Source organism: Eucyclogobius newberryi, unplaced genomic scaffold (genome assembly GCF_026437365.1).
Source record: "Eucyclogobius newberryi isolate DKJ021-1_F unplaced genomic scaffold, fEucNew1.0.hap1 SCAF_19, whole genome shotgun sequence".
In the NCBI taxonomy this organism is placed as follows: domain Eukaryota; kingdom Metazoa; phylum Chordata; class Actinopteri; order Gobiiformes; family Gobiidae; genus Eucyclogobius; species Eucyclogobius newberryi.
Window position 1 is genome coordinate 24,590,433 of NW_027315823.1, and position 19,942 is coordinate 24,610,374.

Genomic DNA, 19,942 nt, shown 5'->3' on the forward strand with positions numbered 1-19,942 from the left:
ATGAGTACACTCACCAGAAGACATATGGTTTACACTTTGCAGAAGTATTGATTGTGCAGAAAGTGGTAATTGTAGTATTTCAGAAGAGGGTAACATATAAATTACCAGTAAAATGTCAACACTAAAAACAACTAAAACTTTTTTTTTGTTTAGGCACATTTCTGTTGGATTGCAAAAAAAGCTTCTCTATTACTCAAGGGTGTGTTGAGTACTTTTTTCTCCATGTACCATTATCACTGATAGAAAAAGGAAATATAATTTACATTTTAACAGGGTCAATTGAACTGTGTCCTGTGGTTCTATGAATGTGAGACAAGATCAGTCGAAGGTTTGCACAAGAGCAATCATGTGGAGCCGTGAATTTCTATTACTTCCAGAGAAAATTACAAGAATTTAATTTCAATTAGTTAAATTACTAAAAACTATCTCGACTTCAAAACTATTTTAAAGAAGCACTATGAAAATTTACTCATGGAGGTTCCACGACCTGGTAGTCTCCATGGAAATGTTTTTGCCCTGTCTGGAATATTCCACTGTATGGCATAACAATTATGCTTCTCCATGGAGACAAGGCCACGTTACAGGTTGTCTTTCAAGATATAACCTTTTTAGCTATAAAAGAAAATCTATAATTTAATTAACAAATGCAAGAAAGAGTGATTGATCCTCCAGCAGAAAAGTTACATATCGCTGGCCTCAGCATAACAGCCTAAGTTGTTTTGTCCCAGTCTACTCTTCAGACCCGCTACATCTGATTCTGTGGGTGACATTGGCTCAGACCACAGACCATCAGAAAACACTTCCAAGTCATCTTTATGATATGTTCTATTTTCCCAAAAACCTTGAAAAATTACTTTTATGCTATGAAGCGTGACAATGGTACCTTTAATTTGACCCTGAAAAACAATGAACTGAAATACTATAACTTATTCAATGCTTGGATGGGAGAGGACACATAGAGCAGCAAATCACAAACAGACTGGGAGAAAACTTACATTGAATAAAACAGCCCTGCAAATGAGTTGCAGGGAGCTCAAACTTTAAACCCTGTAATTCACATTAGGAACGTCACACGAAGGTAACGTTAGATACATTTGAATAAACCACTTAAAATGTGACAGAGGTGTTGATTTATTGTCACCATCTCGCTGTCACACTGGAGCGGCTGGAGCAATTGTACTAAATCTTCAAACAAAATGAGAAACCGCATTGTTTATGGTTGTTGGATAAAAGCATACATTTAATAAAACATTTGTGTCCAAGGAAACACAATAAACTGCAAATGTATGCTTTTCTCCCAAAAGTATTGAAATGCTATATGTCAAAACAGTACCAAAGATATTTCACATAACCCTGCACATCCTCTCCTCTCAGGATTTAAGTCTTCTTTCACTACATCCATAAATCTCCTCTTTGGGCTCCCCCCTCCTTCCAGTATGTTTATTATCTGTCCTTTGTGCATGCCCAAAAAGCATATCAATCTGGCTTCTTTGACTTTATCTCCAAAAGAGCTGTACCTGTGATGTTCTGCTGTATTCCTTCCCATCCTCCGCAATAAGAGAAAACCTGCTACATCCCGATTAATTCTTGTCTTTTCCCACAATACTGTCTTTATACCTTTCATATAACAGGTCGACGACATAACATAAACAGTAAAAGGAAATAAGACTATGCACATTGTTGGATAAAGAAGTCTCTATTTAAAAAAAAGTCAAATGCGAGATGTACGTAACAGCTTCTAAACTTGACAGCTGTTCTTTACGTGACGGTTGACTGTATTCAGCCCTAATGTCAGGCTATACATAAAGGATGGCGATGGATAGATTCTGTACATATGCGTTGTGCTCAGGATGTTAGCTGCTTTTCTTGCTGAAGATGAATAAAATATATGTCCAAGCTGTTTTTCATCGTACATAATGTTACGGTTGCATTTACGAGATAGAAAGATTGTCACTGAAAACAAAGCCTGAACCTAGTCTCTAGAATTGAAAAGCGACATGCTAATTGTCACTTACTCTTGAGATAATGATTATTAAATAAATTACAACATAGCTTTGAATGTATTGTAATAAATAGAATTATTAACACTTTTTGTTAAATCATAACCTCTTCATTTTTCTGTTGAAGGTTGTGGCTGACTTCAGGGATGACAATTGTCCAAGCTTGGTAAAGGCCTAAACTGATGGACATCCATTCACTTTCCCGTTCATTACAGGCACTATAGATTCACCAGTGCATGCAGTTGCACAATCCACTCGTGGATTCCCTCAACCCTTTGCTGAATAGAAGATCTCATAGTGGCCTATTCATTATAGTGGCTAGGGCCCATGAGCTTTTAATGTACACTATCAATATAGACCACATGATGGACACTGTGAAACTCCAAAGATGGCCGCCCCAAAGCAATATACATTAACAGTGCTGAAAAGCTTGCACACGTTATCAACAAAAAAACACATTTGATTAATTTGAGGCATAGGCTGGATCTTTGATGGTGTATTACAGTAGAAGATTTTCATTATGTTAGAGAATGGAATATCAGCATCAGGAGTGCAGGAGTGGTAGATGCAGTGCTTCTGAATACCATGCTCTAAAGCCAGAGTAGTTATTGTCCGATTTGCTCACACTGTAATGTCATACCCACAAACTATACAATATTTCATCACATTTTTTCATATGTTGCAGTAGTATTCTAGGGATTTGCTTTCAACCAAAGAGACATTATCTTATCGTATGAAGACGAGTAGGCCTAATATTGGACCCATTAATAAGAGAAATTCCCAGCACATTACATTGGAGCAGGGATACATGAGCTGTGGTGTAACTTCTTCTCACTACACACAGCGTGTGTCACGGTGCACTACGCAGCAGACGCATCACGGGGACGGACTCTCACTCTATCACTGAATTCAAAAATCATGATGAAAGATAGGATAACTGTAATGTGTGGGCTATTCCTATCAACAGACAATCTACCCTGCGTCAAGACTCTAGGCTGCATTTCAGTCGAGTAAAAGGTGCATCATGTCCATTCATGCTTTATCTGGCGCTGCCTTTGCGCACACACACCGTAACAAACGTGGAAATCCCGTTTGTAACCAACATCGGCTCTTATTTAGTATAATCGGCCGCGTATTATATTTGACTGTGACCTCGGCTGATGAGGAATGAACAGTGGTTTCTACCTTTAAGCGACAAAGGTGTCAAAAACTGCGAAAATTGTGTTGACAGGGATATTGAAATAAATAATTCAAGTCTATCTCCGTGCAGCGGGGTGAGCCTCCTAACGCTGTGCAGCTGGAGCCAAACTGAGCCCTGCTCCTGCTTTTACACTTGTGTGTTTTGGAGGAAAAGCGCCCAATAGACAGAGCTACCTGTTAATCCCTAGGCCGGGTGCAGCCCCACTTCCACCAGCTGGCGCTCCGTTACTGGGCTTGGTGAGCTGTCCAGAGTCCGCTGGTGCTGAAATGGAAGCCCCCGCTGAAGGCACGGCGGGCCCGGCCTGTCCCGCCTGTGCCTCCCCCTCCATGCTCGCCTCGTTCCCCATCGTGTCGGGGTTGTTCTCGACGCTGAGAAACGGTGTCGAAGATGGTTGTACAGCGGTTACAAAAACTCAGATGACACTCAGCGTTTCTCCCCTTCCGCCATCATCGCTTACAATCCAGCATCCCGCACAGAGCACGCGCACTGAAGGAGAGGCTGAAGGAGCGCGCTGACGCACAGGGTGGGAACAGTGCGTGCGCGCTCACAACGCTTGCTTCAACGAACAGTGCTACAAACCCTCCGCGGCCCCTGACTGAAGACCACTGGGACCTCACAGCTTCAATCGGATTCTTTTACTCCCTCAGTCTTTGTGGGACAGGCTACAGCGCTGTATAAAATACTGCTACTGGTATTGTTGCAGTTTTATCACAATAACATGGTTTATTAACTATTGTTACATATTAAATCCTCATGTACTGTGAAAACAACTTGTGCATGACCTGAATGAAATGTTTGTGCTCCTGGTTATTACAGTCGAGCCGAGGCAATTATGGCTGATCTCGATCTGCAGTCGAGTCCTGCAGGTGTGAGATGCATTGCTCACCCTAGTGTACAAAAGGTGTCACAACAGTAACATTTTTAAAAACCTCTTTAAAAAAACATTAAACATTGTTAAATGCATAGAACATAATATGTATGTTTATACAAAGACAAGTCAAATCCAGCCATGATTATAATATGCTTTAATGCAACATGAAATGACATGAACAAATAAGAGCTCAAAATCCAGCGGGCCAGAGAACGGATACATATGTACATAACATACAACTGTACAGAAAAAAAAAAAAATCAATGTTTAAGTCTGATGACATAACCTGAAATTTGAACAGGTTTGATAAGTTTTAAAAATACCTTAACAGGATTATACATCATAGCTTTAATAGCTGACAGTGAATAATGCAATATTATATACATTTACCATCGTAATGTGAATGTACCTGAAGTGACAGACAACTGAACTACAAAAACACTGGAAATAAATGTCCTTCATTGGCACCTGGAACTAGTTTGAACAAACATAAAAACATTTAATTTTATTAATTACAATGTAATCAAGATAGTTTTGTGCCACAAATGAGGGTGAGTTGTTAAGTGGAGAGAAAGTTGTACCCAAGCTGAAGGTCCTTTGCCCACAAAGAAACCGACCAAGTACATAGCATGACAGAGGCCATCTATTGTTACACTTTAGATACAGCACCACCAGGATTTATCTTGAATAGTTACTGTCTTTTGGCTTTATAAGGACGAGAGCGTTTCCTGCGGTCAGGCTTTCTTTGTTTGTGTAAACGTCCGATACTTACGCCTTGCCTCCGCCGCACTGAAATGTTCTGTTCCACAAGGCTAGCCAACATTCCTATGGAAGAAAATTAACAAATAAGATATTTACATCGAATTTAAATTGCGGTAGAAAAGCACTACAAAAATCAATAGTCACATCTGTGGTACGACTGAAAATCTAATACAATTTGTCTTATCAAATGAAAGAATGAGTAGAGCAGAGCTTACCTTCTTGGGCCAGCATTGATATAAAGGTACAGATAAATTCATCATAATTGTGAGTTCTCCTCTGATCATCAATCTAAAAAAACAACAACAACATAAAACCCCCAAAACATATTTCCTTTCATATTTTTACAGATATTGGTTAGAAAAAAGTACTCACTTTGTATTTCTTTCTTTTTTCAACTTCCTCCTTCAGGTACACCTCGTAATTTGCTATGTCAGCCTCAACACACTTTAGCAGTGCAAGCAGCTCCTACAAGATACACACAGCAAAATAAATGTTTATTTTTTAATTTGGACATAGCAGAGAGAAAAACATTTCACTATTATATACCGTATATGGCGGACTAATTGTACTTACTTTGGGGGAATATTTATCTCTGGAGGGCTTGGGGGTCGCTATTATCTCATTGAGGTTTTCATGGCTGGGTTTCTCCTCCTTCTCCTCTTTGACTTCCTCTTCCTTCACCTCCACAGATGGACCTTCATCTGGAGATATATCTTCTTTCTTTTCAACAGCAACAATGGCTGCTTGTTCTTTATCTTTTATCTTCTTTGGAGTGCATAGCTGCTTTGTCACATCTGCAGCCAAATCCCCTAAAATGTAATAAAAATAAATCACAATTATCTAGAAATCAGCAGTAGCATTTTAAACATAGATAGTACAAACTGTATGTCAGAAATTATCAAGTCATTCTATATTCAAAATGTGGTCTTTTATAGGATTTATGCATCTTTTCATGGCTTCTCTAAATTAATAATTTCCAATTGGGAATGATAAAGTGATATCTTATTCTAAATGATGGGCCCCTCTTGTCTAAAATAGTTAACAGAATTTGAAAAGCAAGCAGCAGAAAAGTTGCTGTACTGAAATCGTTTTAAAATCAATTCAACACTGTGCTGCCCAGTGGTTGAGAGGTTGGGGAGACGGCACACGTGCCAGGCTCCATGTACGGTGAGTTCAAATCCCAGTTCTGACAATTTTCTGCATGTCCTCCCTTCTCTCTCATCCCCATTTCATGCTCAGCTATCCTGTCTAATAACGACTACAGGTCCAAATAAAAAGTCCTTCACATAAAAAAAAAAAAATCTATTCTACACAAATAATTTTATACACACACTTGAATTAACTCTGAAATCTATTAATGAATTTGACAAGTCAACATAATTATTGTGGCTCTTCTTGTTTACTGACCAGATGGCGGGAGAGCGTACATAACTCCATCCTCCTGTAGTTGCAACAGGGCTATGCTGACAGAAGGACCCAGATCTCGTACGGCACGATTATGTCTTGAGTCTAGCCTCAGCAGCTCATCTTCACCAAAAAGCACTCGTGACAAATGGGACGCAACTGGACTAGAAGGACGTGTGGCAGCTTGGGAGCGAGCAGGCGAGCGCAGAGGCGAGTTAAAAGCGCTGCCAATCTCAGAGGCAGTGTCAGTACTTTCGTTGCTCGGTGTTGGGGAAGGCTGAGAGGCGGATGTGATGGAGATGCCCCCAGTGCGTCCTTCTGTGCGAACTGAAAGGGGTGTATTTAAAGCATCTTTCTTCTGAGCCTCTTTCTTTAGCTTTTCAGCCAAGACGTTGAGGGCAAGTTGACTTTCCATTCCAGTGGTAACTCTCCCTGTTCTTGACCGGAGACTCTGCTTCCTTCTAAACCTACTAAAAAAGTAAAGGCATCATGAAGTAGCAGTAAATTAATCTTATTTCAATAACTTTTATAGCACAGACCTATTGGATGTGCCAGTAGAACCTGTAACTGCCTCCTCCTCATCTTCATAGTCGTCTTCATCATCAGAGTATGAGGGCTGTGGAGGGCCAGAAACCCGAGTGCGACCAGCAGCAAGGTCCTCCTCTTCCTATCACAGGAATACGTGGAATACAGATGGTAAGAGTCAGAAGAAATAAATCCACTGTAAACAGACAAAGCCTTGAGAACCAATCTCTGTTCTACCTGCATTGGAGACTTTGCATAGTTGTGATTGTCCAGGAAAGCAGGTAGGCGTTGTACAATGGGGCATGAACTAGTCACTCCTCCTACAGGGGTGGCAGGTTTGGCCATGACTTTAAAACTTCCTGAAGAACTTGGGGCATCTTTGGAATCGTCCATTGTGTCTAGACAAATATATTAGCTAAAACAGCAGTCCTTTTTCATCAAATGGATTAATTTAGAAGTGATGTTACCTGATGCAGTTTGATCACCTCCTTGGGAGGCAGAAGGCTGGACATCAGCCTCTTTCTTGACTGTAGCTGTGACTTCTTCCGGAGAAGTAGAAACCGGCTGTTTTTTTTCATGAGCAGGTTCCGTCTGTGTTAGCTGAATCATCTAAAATATTAATTATTTCCATTAACATACAATATAATTATAGGGGATAGGGATTAAGAATGCATCAGTCAATGTTTAATATCTGTATGTACATTTACCACTAGTAACCAGATTAAAAAATATGTTTTAGTGTTTATCAAATGTTCTCACCTTTTGTAAACCCTCCAGGACAGTCTGACGATTCCTTTTAAGAATTTCAAGTTTAGACTCATATTTGATTCTGCGGTCAGGTACAACTGCCATCAGGTTGAAGCGGATGTCATGATATGGCTCACTGGGAAAGAAGATGTAACAACTTGAAAATGACAGCACTGACATTTTTTAAAAAGAAAACACACAGCAGTTAAGTGATTTTAGGCTCACCCTGCAGTGGCCAGTCCAATCCTCTCCATGATAACTCGCCGTGCTTTATCAGTCCATTCCTCATCCTCTCCCCAGGGACCTGTTTTTTTAAAAGTATAAAAACCATAGTCTTAACACCAAGTCTATACATAGGTATTGATATAATATTGATTTCCAAATAGCATTAGTTCTTGCCATGGTCAATAGGGTATGCCTTGAGCCCATCCAGCTCAAACAGGCGGTCTTTTATGGGCACATAGCTGACAAAGTGAAAAGCTTCCATGGTCCGCACTGTACTGATCCCATTTTGTTTCTCAGGCAGATGCCTTGGCTCTGGTCTTTAAGACAAAATGAGTATGTGAAAATGAACTAAATACACACTAGGCACTACATGTCCTGAAATAGAACAGCGGTTTGCTTTGCTGTAACCAACCTTGCATGGCTGTTGTGTGCTCTGGCAAGCTCTGGGGCATTTCCTATTGCATATCCTTTGCTCTGGAAAAAAAGGGATGGATGCATGAATAGGAGTAAGACAGGTGAATACGGCATATTTTAAGATGGGTCTAGTACAGTCTTACCTCTGGACTGAAACCTTTTGTGAAAGCTTTTATTCGACTAAGTGTTATGCCCAGTTCAACACCACTGCAGTTTAGAAGCACACTCAATAAAGCATGGGTGGCACATGAGTTAGGGATAAGCTGTTTGTAAAAACACATTTTAAAAGTCTTAGATGCTTCACTTCTTATTTTGTAATGACATTGTATGATTGAGTGTAAGAAATAACTTGTTTTTCACCTGATGAGCAAAGAACATGTCATTAACAATGTCTTCATCAATAACAGAGGTCTCATCAACTAAAGTGTTTACTTTTCTTCTTGAGCGCCGTTCCTCAATCCATTTGAACAAAAAGATGAAGCCATATACAGGACTGAAAGTAGCACATCAGTTTTGTTGTAACACATAATGTATAGAATTTAGATACATAATTTGGATTGACTTGGATTGGGTTGATGTAGACAGAATCATATTCTTGTGAGTTTACAGTCACAAACCTTTGACATTTGCTTTGTAGGTCATATATTTCTTCTACTTGAACTCCCTTGACACCTAGTAAAACACAAAGTTAATTTAAACAAATCGGGAATTTTATTCAACCATGTGAGCAATTTTCAACTTACCAAAATCCTCCACAAGAAGCGTGAACAACCCTAAAATTAAAGGAAATAAACAAAATAAACGTAAGTAAGAGCAGCAGGAGAACTTGACCCAAAAAATAAAAATAAAATTATACTATATTATATTTTTTAAAAACCCGTTCATCTTAATTTTAATCCCAACTGACAGCATAGGTAACAGGACCTGCAAACGATGTTCACCTTGCTTCGTTTATCAGTATTTGGATTTCAAAATCAATCATGTAGAGCGGCTCTGTCTTGAGCTAGCGTTTGTTAGCTGAGGATATTTCTCACCTGGATCACTCTCTAGTTCAAGCCACCCCTTATTCATTTTGAGAATGTTGTAGTCAAACGACTAGGATGGTTTCCAGTCCATATCCAGCGAAAGGTTGGAGAAAATTATTGAGAATGCAGCGTCCATTCAGGGCAGACTAACAGAGCTCAAGATAAACACAAAAGGCATAATTGGTCGCATGCATACTACGTCATCAATAGGGGACTTGCGTGCACAAAACAATGTAGACAACAGCAGAATAATTGTGACAAAAAATTAACTAAGTGGAGAGTAAAGCGATATTTATTCATATACATTGAACACAACAGTTTTCACAGTGCACCTCAAAGTAGGTTAAACCATGATCTTAGAGGAGATACCGCACCCTACAACTATTCATCCAGGCTCTCTCCACTTTATGACACTACCAGCAAAAGTTAAAAAATTAAGCAGAATATCGATAATTGCTATTTTGTGTCTGATAGATTCTAATAATTATTATGTGAATATGTACAGCACTTTACTAAATCGTGTTTAGCCATTTCATTCGTACCCGGAACATTTGGGGTTTCCTCAGTTGTGGGGGAGCGTGTTTATCGTTGCACTGGAAAATTAGAATTTAGCAGCCTTTATCATTTTATTTACCTCGATGCTGTTGGATTAAACGATGGTTTTCGTGTGTACCCCTGGTCAGGTTTCATAGAGATTCCAGTGTAGACGTATGTATGGTAAGTTTTCACAACATTCACTTGTTTTGGTGTAAGAAACGCGCCCTGAAGACTAGCTAGCATTGTAATTTGTGTTAGCGTTAGCTCGTATCTGCTACACATTCGGCATAATATATATATCAATAAAGAAATTCCTTTATATCCACTGGACATAATCAAATTATTCGCGTCTAAATCATTTCTTAAATTCGCCTATGTGTTTTATGGGCCATTTAAGGTTTGTGGGCATTACGTGAACGTTTACAATGTCTGTGATAAATACAAGGCAGGTACTTAACTACTGTATGTAGTAGAGTCAGTGGAGCTGTACTAGCGTTGCTTTTTCATGTGCATTTGTTTAACATGGTGAAGCATAATGAACTAGTTAGTACGCTGTGAAACTAAATGTAAATCTCTGCTGTCCTTTTTGGTTTGGCTAAAGATTAGTGTCCTTTTCATCAGTTTTTGAAACATTAACTGGGCAGGCTGTGCTGTTAAGTTTAAGTGAAGTTAAAAGCGTTTGTCTTTCTCTTGCCATGTCTTCAGCACTCATGAAGATGTGTAGGTAATAGTCTCTCAGCCCTGCATGACACCATGTCTGAAGAGGCTCATTCAGAGAGTGACCTGGACACCAACCCCAGTGAAGAGGAAGATTTTGAAAATGAGGAAGAGGAGGAAAATGATGACCTGGACGATGATGAGGATGAAAACGATGGAGATGATGAGGATGACAGTGTTGGTAAGATGGGACTGATTAAAGTTAAAATGTTTGGTCTGTATTTTTTGGTCTGATCAAATGTTTGTGACATTTTTCAGAGCGGCCTTCAAGTTCTCAGAGCCAACCAGAATCTTCTGAGTCACTAACATCGGAGCCTCCATCTCAACCTCCATCACAGCCAACTTCGCGGCCTCCCTCCAGACCCGAGTCCCGGTGTCAACCTCCAAGCCCAGAAAACTCAAATGAGAACAAAACACCATCAACAAAAACAAAGAAAGTGAAGTCTTCAAGTAAATCAAAATCTACTAAGTCTCCAAAAAGCTCAAAGTCCACCAAACTATCAAAGCCTTCCAACATGAGGAAAAACATCAGGTACATTTTTCTGATCTGTATCTATGTGGTGTACTTTTCTTGCTAACATATTTATTTGTGTTTTGAAGAAAATTGTTGAAAGAGGACCAGCTGGAGGCTGGTACAAAGACTGCTCAGCAGGAAGAGATGGAAAGACGAAAACGTCTGGAGCAGCAGAGGAAGGACTTTCCTTCAGCAGCCCTAGCTGTTGCAGATTCTCAACTAGGTAACTAATTCTCAGCATGCTGTCTCTGTTTGAAGTCATTGTGGTATTTTTGTTACACTTTGTAATCAATTTATTGAATTTCACACATTTAGATCCCTCACTCTTCTCAGCAGAAGAAACATCTGCAATTTTAGGAGAAGTGTCTCAGTTGGTTCCTGATCTTCTAAGCAAGGAAGATGTAATATGTCTGGATAGTAGTGGTGAAGAAGATGAGGATTTAGAGTCAAAGTTGCCTGTACTTGCTGTCAGAGATGGTGATTATTATTATTATGAATCTTATTTGTGGTTTGCGATATATATTGTCCTGTCCCTAAGGTCTAATAAAGTCTTATTTCACAGATGTTATAGAGCTCAGTTCTGGGGATGAGGATTCTTTCCAGATCAGCAGTGAGTCTACTGAGGAGGATGCAGATGCCACTGGTTCAGAGGAGAGCAGTGGAGCTCACATCAACGATGCAGTGAACCTACCTGACGCTCAGGGACGAGTCCTGGTCAACATAAATCACCCTGTAGAAGAAAAAGACATATTTCTTGCTCCACAACTTGCAAGGGCTGTCAAACCACATCAGGTATTGTTATTTCATCAATGTTTACGGTTTTATTTTGTTAATTCCATTCTGTTCTGAATTTTTACTTTTCACATTGTAGATTGGAGGAATAAGATTTCTTTATGATAATCTTATTGAATCTCTGGAGCGGTATAAGACCAGCAGTGGCTTTGGCTGCATCCTCGCTCACAGCATGGGACTGGGAAAGACGCTGCAGGTCATTTCGTTTGTTGACATTTTGCTGAAGAATACTGAGGCCCATACTGTTCTGGCCATTGTCCCTGTAAGTAGGCAGCCATACACATTTTCTTTTACTGCTATTTATTCACCTTATTTGTAATTACTTGTTTGTCCTTATTATAGGTGAACACGCTTCAGAATTGGCTGTCTGAGTTCAACCTATGGCTCCCTCCTCAAGAGGCCCTTAGTCCTGACACTGATCCTGCCATTTTTGCTGGCCGACCATTCAAAGTTCACATTTTAAATGATGAGCATAAGTAAGCATGCTTTTTTATTCTTTTAAGATATTTTTAATTTAATATATCAATCATACTTTTACTCTCTAGAACAACAGTCGCAAGGGCCAAAGTTGTAGAGGACTGGTCAAAAGATGGAGGTGTTTTGCTGATGGGTTACGAGATGTACCGGCTCTTGTCTATGAAAAAGAGTTTTGTGATGGGAAAGAAAAGGAAGTCAAAGAAGCCAGTGGGTCCAATCATCATTGACCTGGATGAGGAAGACCGACAACAAGAACTGATGAAAAGTCAGTAATATATTTATTCTTTCATATTTCTTTCTTCCTTTTCTGATTCTAACTTTTATACCTCTCAGGCATAGAAAAGGCAATAGCGCGACCTGGCCCAGATGTGGTGATATGTGATGAGGGACATAGAATCAAGAACTACCACGCAAGCACTTCACAAGCCCTTAAAAACATCAGGTCTCGCCGGAGGGTGGTTCTGACTGGATATCCACTCCAGAACAATCTCATAGAGTACTGGTGCATGGTGGACTTTGTCAGGCCAGACTTTTTAGGTACACGGCAGGAATTCAGCAATATGTTCGAAAGGCCCATTCTGAACGGGCAGTGTGTGGACAGCACTCCTCAAGACGTTCGATTAATGCGCTACCGCAGCCATGTTCTCTACAGTCTGCTCGAGGGCTTTGTACAGAGGTAATTATTTTAAGGGATTTTAGAAATGTTAATCCAGAATACATAAATATGAATATCACCTTCTTCTGGTTCAGACGAGGTCATGATGTGCTGCGCGATCAACTGCCTCACAAAGAGGAGCATGTCATTTTGGTCCGACTGACTCCTATTCAGAGGGCACTATACACAGAGTTCATGAAACGTTTCAGAGAAGCAGGAAACAGCGGGTGGCTTGGGCTAAATCCTCTCAAAGCTTTTTGTGTATGCTGCAAGGTGAGATTTTCTGTTTATTGCCGAGTATAAGGCCAGTTGTCGGCTCCTAAAATAAAATTATGGACCCATTATTTTCTTTTGCTTATCTCTATACCCTTTCAGATTTGGAATCATCCGGATGTCCTTTATGAGGCCCTGCAGAAAGAGAATCAGGCCAACGATCAGGACTTAGACCTTGATGACATTACGAATAACCCTCGCTGCTCTGCTCCCGCTGGCCTTAAAGCCAAAGTTGCGGATTCAAGCAAAGGGATTGGCAACAGCAACTTGCCACCTCTGAATCCTTCACAGGACAGATCAAATCAAGTGATCACCTATGAATGGGTATGTTAGAACAGTATACTAATTTGATTTGAATTTTTGTACACATTTTTTACACCAGCATCTGTTGACTTGTCTTAGGCTAAGGACATTATGTCGAATTACCAAACTGGAGTCCTGGACAATTCTGCTAAGATGCTTCTACTGTTCTGTTTGATTGATGAAAGTGTACAAAGACGAGACAAGATATTGGTCTTCAGGTTTGTTTCCTTTTTTTCCTCTGCTTTGATCATTAAATATGAATAATCACTGATTTAAAAATACTTTTTGTTTTATTTCATGACTATTTTAATTGCTTTTTCCAGCCAAAGCTTGTCTACTCTGTCTCTTATTGAGGACAACTTAGCTCAAAGACCCATGCCAGCAGACGTCTGCCCTGCTGATGGCCTGAACCACAACTGGGTTCGCAATCTCAACTACTACAGTGAGTCAATTGAAAATAAATATACATTACATGACTGTAAAACACCTTACACCCAGTCCTCATTCCCAGTTTGAATTGGGGCTTCGGAGGTAATTTTGATTTTGTTTGTAGGATTGGATGGTAGTACGTCTGCTACTGAGAGAGAACGCCTCATCAATCAGTTTAATGATCCTGAGAACACCACAACCTGGGTGTTCCTCCTGTCTACACGGTACACATACATATACACCACATAAACATAGCAAACATATTTTGTAGTCACTATATGAATTCCATATTGTAACTTTAGGGCTGGCTGCTTGGGTGTTAATCTGATTGGAGCGAACAGAGTTGTTGTGTTTGATGCCTCATGGAACCCCTGTCATGACGCTCAAGCAGTGTGTCGAGTGTATCGGTACGGTCAGAAAAAACCCTGCCACATTTACCGCCTCGTCTGTGATTTCACTTTGGAGAAGAAGATTTATGACCGACAGGTTTCCAAACAGGGGATGTCTGGTAATGTCTAACTTTTACTATAACCGCCTGTGCAATAAGTTCCAGGTAAATGTATTGTATTATTATTATTAAGGTTTTTTATGCTGTAGATCGTGTGGTGGATGACCTAAACCCAGTTCTCAACTTCACTCGTAAGGAGGTGGAGTCTTTGTTGCACTTTGTTGAGGAAGAGCCTTTGAGCAAAAAAATGTCTCTTGAATCCAAAGAAGAGCTTGAGTTGGTGTTGTTCCAGGCCTGTCATCTGCATCCACACCTCATCACTAAGGTACAGCATGAACACTGAACATTCATGCAGTTGGAGATTTTGCCTTGTTATAAATTGGCAACAAAAATTTGTTTTGGGGTAGCATACCGGTAGTTATATTTATTGAAATATTATATGAACATAAAAGGTCATGTAGTAATGTTGTTGCTGTTACAAAGCAAAACAGATGTAACGCAGAGTTCAACTTTGGTAGAATTTGTTTTTTTAATATATTTTGTTTCAACAGCCACCTTTTCAACACGAGTCTCTGCTGGTGGACCGCAAGGAATCCAAACTGACCAAAGCAGAAAAAAGGGCAGCAAAGAAGAGCTATGAGGATGAGAAACGAGCTTCAGTGCCTTATTCTCGTCCCTCATACGCTTCATATTATCCTAACAGTGATCAAGCGCTTGCAAATATACCTGCTTTTAACCAACGGGGTTGGTAAGTTTGCGTCAAAAAAGTTAGTAGACCTAACTCATATCAACTACTACAATCTTCTACCAACAGATCCTACACCAACAGTTAACAATGTGCAAATAAAGAGCCTATTTTCTATATTTATTAGGGCTGGACAAGTGAACATTTGTCATTATGTCAATACACTAGCACTAGCAATATGCAAATCTCACAGTATGATATTATCACAAGGTTAATTTCACAGTACAATATTTATTTCAATATTGTAGAGCGTCTTAACAGAATTCTAAATATGTTACTTTTTCCGTTTAAAATACCCTGACAAGCCTTTGGTGCAAATAATTTCTGTCTTTTTTTATATTTTTAAATAGAAAAAAAAGTGCTTAACATTTATTTCGTAATGTTTCCTACTCTGAATTGGAGCAAAGGATTATAGTCTGTAGTTCTTTTTGGGTTTTTTTTAGCTGTTGCTACAACAAAGCGATATTTAAGCAAAAAACAGTTTATGTGACAAAGGTGAGAGTTAGGGATGAGTTACAGGTTTAAAAGCGTACTTCCAGTTTCACTGTGGGAAAATTGGCTACCCCAGCTTTAAGTTCTCATTTTCAAGAGGGAGTTATTGACCATAAAACCAGTACTTTCACATTAACACACTTAAACTGTAACAATAGCCTGTAGTTAGCCATGCATGAGCATAGGCTTAGTAAAAGATCCAGGAATTCTCGGGGAAACAGCTGACTGAATCCTTCAAATGCTAAACAGGCCACGTATAATATATTTTATAATAAAAATCTGTGCTATTATTTAGTAATTGATCAGAAGCAATACACAGACTCCTCTGCACGTCAAATATGCAGTATTTATTTCGTAATTCAAATTGAGAGATTGACTTCTTTCCTAGCCAAGTAAAAACTGCACAACACTGGGTGAACTTTAATATTTTTACGGTAAAATAACGAGCTATTTAGAAGCCAAAATACAACACATTTGTCTGTTGCCCTTTGTTATTGTTCATAATTTAAAAGTTTGAATTGCTGCCCAGCACTAATATTTACCAATGTGAACTTTGTACTTTCAGGCGACCAATGTTGAGGCCGGATGAGAAGCCAGTTGCCAGTGTTCGGCCGATTCAGTCAACCCCGATCCCCATGATGCCTCGCCAGGTCGGGATGGGTCTGCCTGGCTCCAGTGGCGGCATCCCAGTTAACTTCCTGCAGAAAGCTGGCGTTTCTGTGCAGAGAATAGTCACAACAACAGGCAAGGCACACTTTCTTTTATAATGCACAAATATTGTATGTTTTTTGTTTATTAATTGTAGCCATTTTGCCTTTATTTTCAGATATTGTAATACCAGGAGCAAACAGTGCCACGGAAGTTCAAGCTAGAATCAGTGCTGGAGAGAGCATTCATGTTATAAGAGGGTCTAAAGGTTGTAAAAGTAATACAGTAATTACATACATCACCCATATAACATGTTAACTGCTGTTAAAATAACCCTTTTTTTTTTACCATAGGCACTTACATCAGAACTCATGATGGAAGGATTTTTGCCGTCCGATCAGGAAAGATTAGCCGCCCTCCAGTTGCAGTGGCTGCGGTTTCAAGAGGTTGGTGTACATTACTCTCTATGTAAACAGTGTTTTTTCTGAGATTAGTTTAGATACAGTAAGGATTGTGGGATTGCATAATTGCATCAGTCTAATCCACATTTAGACATAAGAATTTATTTTAAACACCAACTATGTTTAGTGAAATGCCATTGTTTTAGATATTTTTTTGGATTGTGGCAACAGTTGTCTATTGCTAAAGGTTTAGTTGTTTGAAGTTCCATATACTGTACACTGAGAAGGTTATGCTTGTGCTCCCACAGAACCACAGGGTTCTCTTATGCAGCCGGTTACGAATGGGTGCTCGTCACCTGTGGAGCAGTCTCATCGCTCCCCGAGCAGAGAGCTGCGACGCGACTCTCCCCTGAGCTCTGACCTGATCAGGGAGCTGAGTGGTTTCTCTGCCACGGGCAGAGACTCTTCTGGGCTCAGGAACGAACTACTGTCCCCGTCCGATCCTGTGTCTGGTCCCGTATCAGGAGTTCACAACCAGAACAACCAAACAACAGACCTCAACAGACCACTGAGTGAGGAACTCCTGAGCTCCGCTCTAGACATGCATGGAATAAAACGCAAAAACACTGATCCACAAAGCAACATGTACAGCACTGGGAAACGCACCTCTGCTACAACACGCTTTCCTGGATTTAACATGGGCTCCAGTGGACTAAGTTTTCCCCCAATGCCACTAAACTCGTCCTCTCTATTAGGGAACCTTGGACACATGAGTCATCCTCTACTGATGGGTAGAAGTGGGGGATCTTCCTTTCTTCAGAACCCTGGACAAAACATGGGTGACCTTCAGACCTTGTTCCCAGGTTCCACAGGCTCGGACATGCTCAGGCAGCCTGCCACAGGGAACGGGCATCTCCAGACCCCTTCGTCCTCAATTTTCTCCTCCACCTCCAACACCATTCCCTCCACGGCAACATCTTCCCCACTGTCATCTAGTTCACTGCCTCCCTATCTGATGAACCCCAACATGACGGGATTGCTTACTTCTGGATTTCCTCCTCTTAACTACAGTCAGTCCTTGCTTCCCGAGTCTAGGATGCTCTCCACACCACTGCTCTCTGGCTCAGGGAGTCTTTCTACTTCTATCCCAGGCCCCTCTTCGTCCAGTTATCTTTCTCATTTCAGTAACCCCACCTCCAGTCTGCTGGGGGCAGCTCTGACGCACCCCGACAGGCACCACAGTGCAGAGAATGGGGGCAGTAGTTCAGATGATGACGTTATAGAGGTTATTGGACAATAGGAGGACCATTTGGTAACTCTTTACAATAAATTAACCCAGTAAAATGGTAAGGGCATCTAAAATAATGCACAGTTGATGGGAAATCAATTAAGTATTTTACTTGTAAAACGCATATAATGTTTGAATTCAAGCATTAACTGTGATGAATGTTGTTATGCCTCACAAGTCAATTCTTTCAAATTCAGTAAAGATCATACAGTGGCTTTAAATGGATGTTTGAAAAATGTAACACTTTATGTGATTCACTTTAATTTAAATTACTTAATGGTAAATGGTTTTAATCTCCACCAATATTCACATTTGAAGATGCACCTACACATTTTTGCTGCGTCATCAAATATGAACTGCAACCAAAAGTAGTTTTCCAAATAACAGATGTGACAAAATGTCAACACTAAATTATCTATTACTAAAACACACAAAACAGGTCTTGGTTTAAAATAAAACTTGTGTAGCTTTATAAAACGTAAGTTGTATTCGTCTAGGTTGTATGTAATTGTATTTGGAGCCAGGTTATTTGGCATAGAGGGACCAGCTGTATCTTTCCAGGGTTTTGTAAGCACAGCTTCTCCTGTTACAATTTGTAAATGTCTTATATAACAATTTGTTTTAGTTTTGTTCAGATGTCATTAGAGAGTTTCTATGGTGACTCTTGCACATGAATTCATGGTGTGTTAGTGATCAAATATGTAATATAGTAAACAAACAAAAAACCAAAGCAACTTATCTTTCTATTGGAGAAAATCATAGCAATTCAATAGATATTGTTGCAACCCAGTTAAAATATTGAGGGAATTACAAGTTAATATGTTAATACTTTGTAAATAGCAGCCATTATCGTTGTTTATAATGCAAGTTAATCATGTTAAATGTGTAGATTTTGGTTGGAGGGGTGATATGGCTTGTAATGACAGCCCAACCCCACTTATAGATTTAGTTTTCTCTAAAATGAATGTATTTAGCCATCGTAACCTATGGATTGGGACATAGTCTTGACTATTCTAGCCTTAAATCTCAAAGGGTACGCCTCCTTGTTTCTTTTCTATATCTGTGGGACAAGCTACTGAGCATTGAGATAGTTCTGAACTCAAAATGATTGAGATTTAGCAAGGAGGAAAGAAAACCATCATTTTCAGAAACATTTTGAACAAATATGTAATCTGTTATACCACTGGTACGGCCTATGTTTTCAAAAATCTAAAGTTGTAGCTGCCTGCCATCAAAACACCATTACATTCAAACACCACTCGTGACTGTGTTCAGCTGGTGGTGTGGTGGCCTTACCAAACTAACAGTGCCATTTTGTGGTAGTGTTTCACCTTTTCGAAGCAGTGCAGTGTTGTAGCTTCTGTCCGTGGCGTCACGTGCCGGTCTGCGATGCTTAGAGAGGTCTGTAGGTCGTTGCTGTTCTCGGTAGCATTGTGTTTCTGTGTAGTGTGACTTAGACAAGTTACTTTTCCTCGTACAGTGGAATAGCCTTTAGGAAAACACTGGAGAATTATTCAAAAACCATTCCCACACACGCAACTAATTTTGTACAAATACTTTAGTTCCAGATCTGTTTAGTTTGTACTGGCATCTCCTGTAACTTTTATATCAAGGATGTCCCCAGATTACTTAAGCATGTCTGCAGATTTTGTGATGAGATTTGACAGTAGTGATATTTGAAAATGTATCTGCTTGCGAACTGTAAAGACATTAAATGTCCTCAACCTTATTTTTGGCCTTCATAGACTAAGTTGGACAAGCTCTAAAACACAATGCTTTTTCTTGTACCATTGTCACTTACTGTTGTATGTTTTATAGTAAACTGTCTTTTTTAAAGTGTTTTTTATAACTTTTAATTGGTGTTTGTTCACCTGTATCTCTGTTTCTTCAGATATTTATTTTGATTGCAAAGTTAGTAATGACATTTCTATCATGTTTACTTTGAATCATGCAGACAAAATTATCGATACTCTAACACAGTCTAGGTCAGTGTAGGATTATACTGTTATCAATATAATTTTGACAATAAACGCCATCCTATTGCAATCA

General features: G+C 39.7%; 3 protein-coding genes across 5 annotated transcripts in view; 1 reads left to right on the forward strand and 2 right to left on the reverse strand.

Moving 5' to 3' along the window:
- The window catches only part of bsnb (bassoon (presynaptic cytomatrix protein) b), a 66,931-nt gene extending 63,249 nt beyond the window's left edge, over window positions 1-3,682 (reverse strand). Inside the window, exon 1 of the mRNA XM_072452359.1 lies at window positions 3,375-3,682. Coding sequence (XP_072308460.1) covers window positions 3,375-3,547 — 173 coding nt within the window. The 5' untranslated portion in view covers window positions 3,548-3,682. The remainder of the gene's footprint in view (window positions 1-3,374) is intronic.
- A 530-nt stretch (window positions 3,683-4,212) lies between these two features.
- Window positions 4,213-9,377, reverse strand: bap1 (BRCA1 associated deubiquitinase 1). Of its 2 annotated transcripts, none has more exons than XM_072452368.1 (17): window positions 9,184-9,377; window positions 8,893-8,922; window positions 8,767-8,821; window positions 8,510-8,642; window positions 8,293-8,412; window positions 8,148-8,209; window positions 7,910-8,052; window positions 7,736-7,814; window positions 7,523-7,646; window positions 7,231-7,372; window positions 7,001-7,161; window positions 6,778-6,905; window positions 6,242-6,705; window positions 5,408-5,643; window positions 5,207-5,299; window positions 5,050-5,122; window positions 4,213-4,897 (listed from the first exon to the last, which is right to left on the reverse strand). In XM_072452368.1, exons 1-17 carry the CDS (start codon window positions 9,218-9,220, stop codon window positions 4,764-4,766), a joined length of 2,214 nt encoding a protein of 737 aa, XP_072308469.1. In that variant the 5' UTR covers window positions 9,221-9,377; the 3' UTR covers window positions 4,213-4,763. The 2 variants fall into 2 exon arrangements, with proteins under 2 accessions (XP_072308469.1, XP_072308468.1); XM_072452367.1 differs by having other exon boundaries at window positions 6,242-6,708.
- Window positions 9,378-10,405: 1,028 nt separating this feature from the next.
- Window positions 10,406-19,939, forward strand: rad54l2 (RAD54 like 2). 2 transcript variants are annotated; one of them, XM_072452363.1, is made up of 21 exons: window positions 10,406-10,609; window positions 10,687-10,960; window positions 11,029-11,165; window positions 11,276-11,419; window positions 11,505-11,734; window positions 11,814-11,996; window positions 12,077-12,210; window positions 12,280-12,476; window positions 12,545-12,887; window positions 12,962-13,139; window positions 13,242-13,463; window positions 13,542-13,660; window positions 13,766-13,884; window positions 13,996-14,095; window positions 14,174-14,379; window positions 14,469-14,644; window positions 14,871-15,067; window positions 16,122-16,300; window positions 16,383-16,472; window positions 16,558-16,650; window positions 16,914-19,939. In XM_072452363.1, the coding sequence occupies exons 1-21, from the start codon at window positions 10,465-10,467 to the stop codon at window positions 17,903-17,905; spliced, it is 4,458 nt and encodes a 1,485-aa protein (XP_072308464.1). In that variant the 5' UTR covers window positions 10,406-10,464; the 3' UTR covers window positions 17,906-19,939. The 2 variants fall into 2 exon arrangements, with proteins under 2 accessions (XP_072308464.1, XP_072308465.1); XM_072452364.1 differs by having other exon boundaries at window positions 11,279-11,419.
- Window positions 19,940-19,942: the final 3 nt, after the last annotated feature.

Coding starts and splice junctions, on each gene's coding strand:
- bap1 (XM_072452367.1), bottom strand. CDS start 9,220: ATGAATAAGGGGTGGCTTGAACTAGAGAGTGATCCAG. Junction 5,644..6,241: donor GTACGCTCTCCCGCCATCTG/GTCAGTAAACAA, acceptor ATTACATTTTAG/GGGATTTGGCTGCAGATGTG. Junction 4,898..5,049: donor ATCAATGCTGGCCCAAGAAG/GTAAGCTCTGCT, acceptor TTTCTTCCATAG/GAATGTTGGCTAGCCTTGTG.
- rad54l2 (XM_072452363.1), top strand. CDS start 10,465: ATGTCTGAAGAGGCTCATTCAGAGAGTGACCTGGACACCAACCCCAGT. Junction 11,420..11,504: donor TGTACTTGCTGTCAGAGATG/GTGATTATTATT, acceptor CTTATTTCACAG/ATGTTATAGAGCTCAGTTCT. Junction 16,473..16,557: donor TGTTATAAGAGGGTCTAAAG/GTTGTAAAAGTA, acceptor TTTTTACCATAG/GCACTTACATCAGAACTCAT.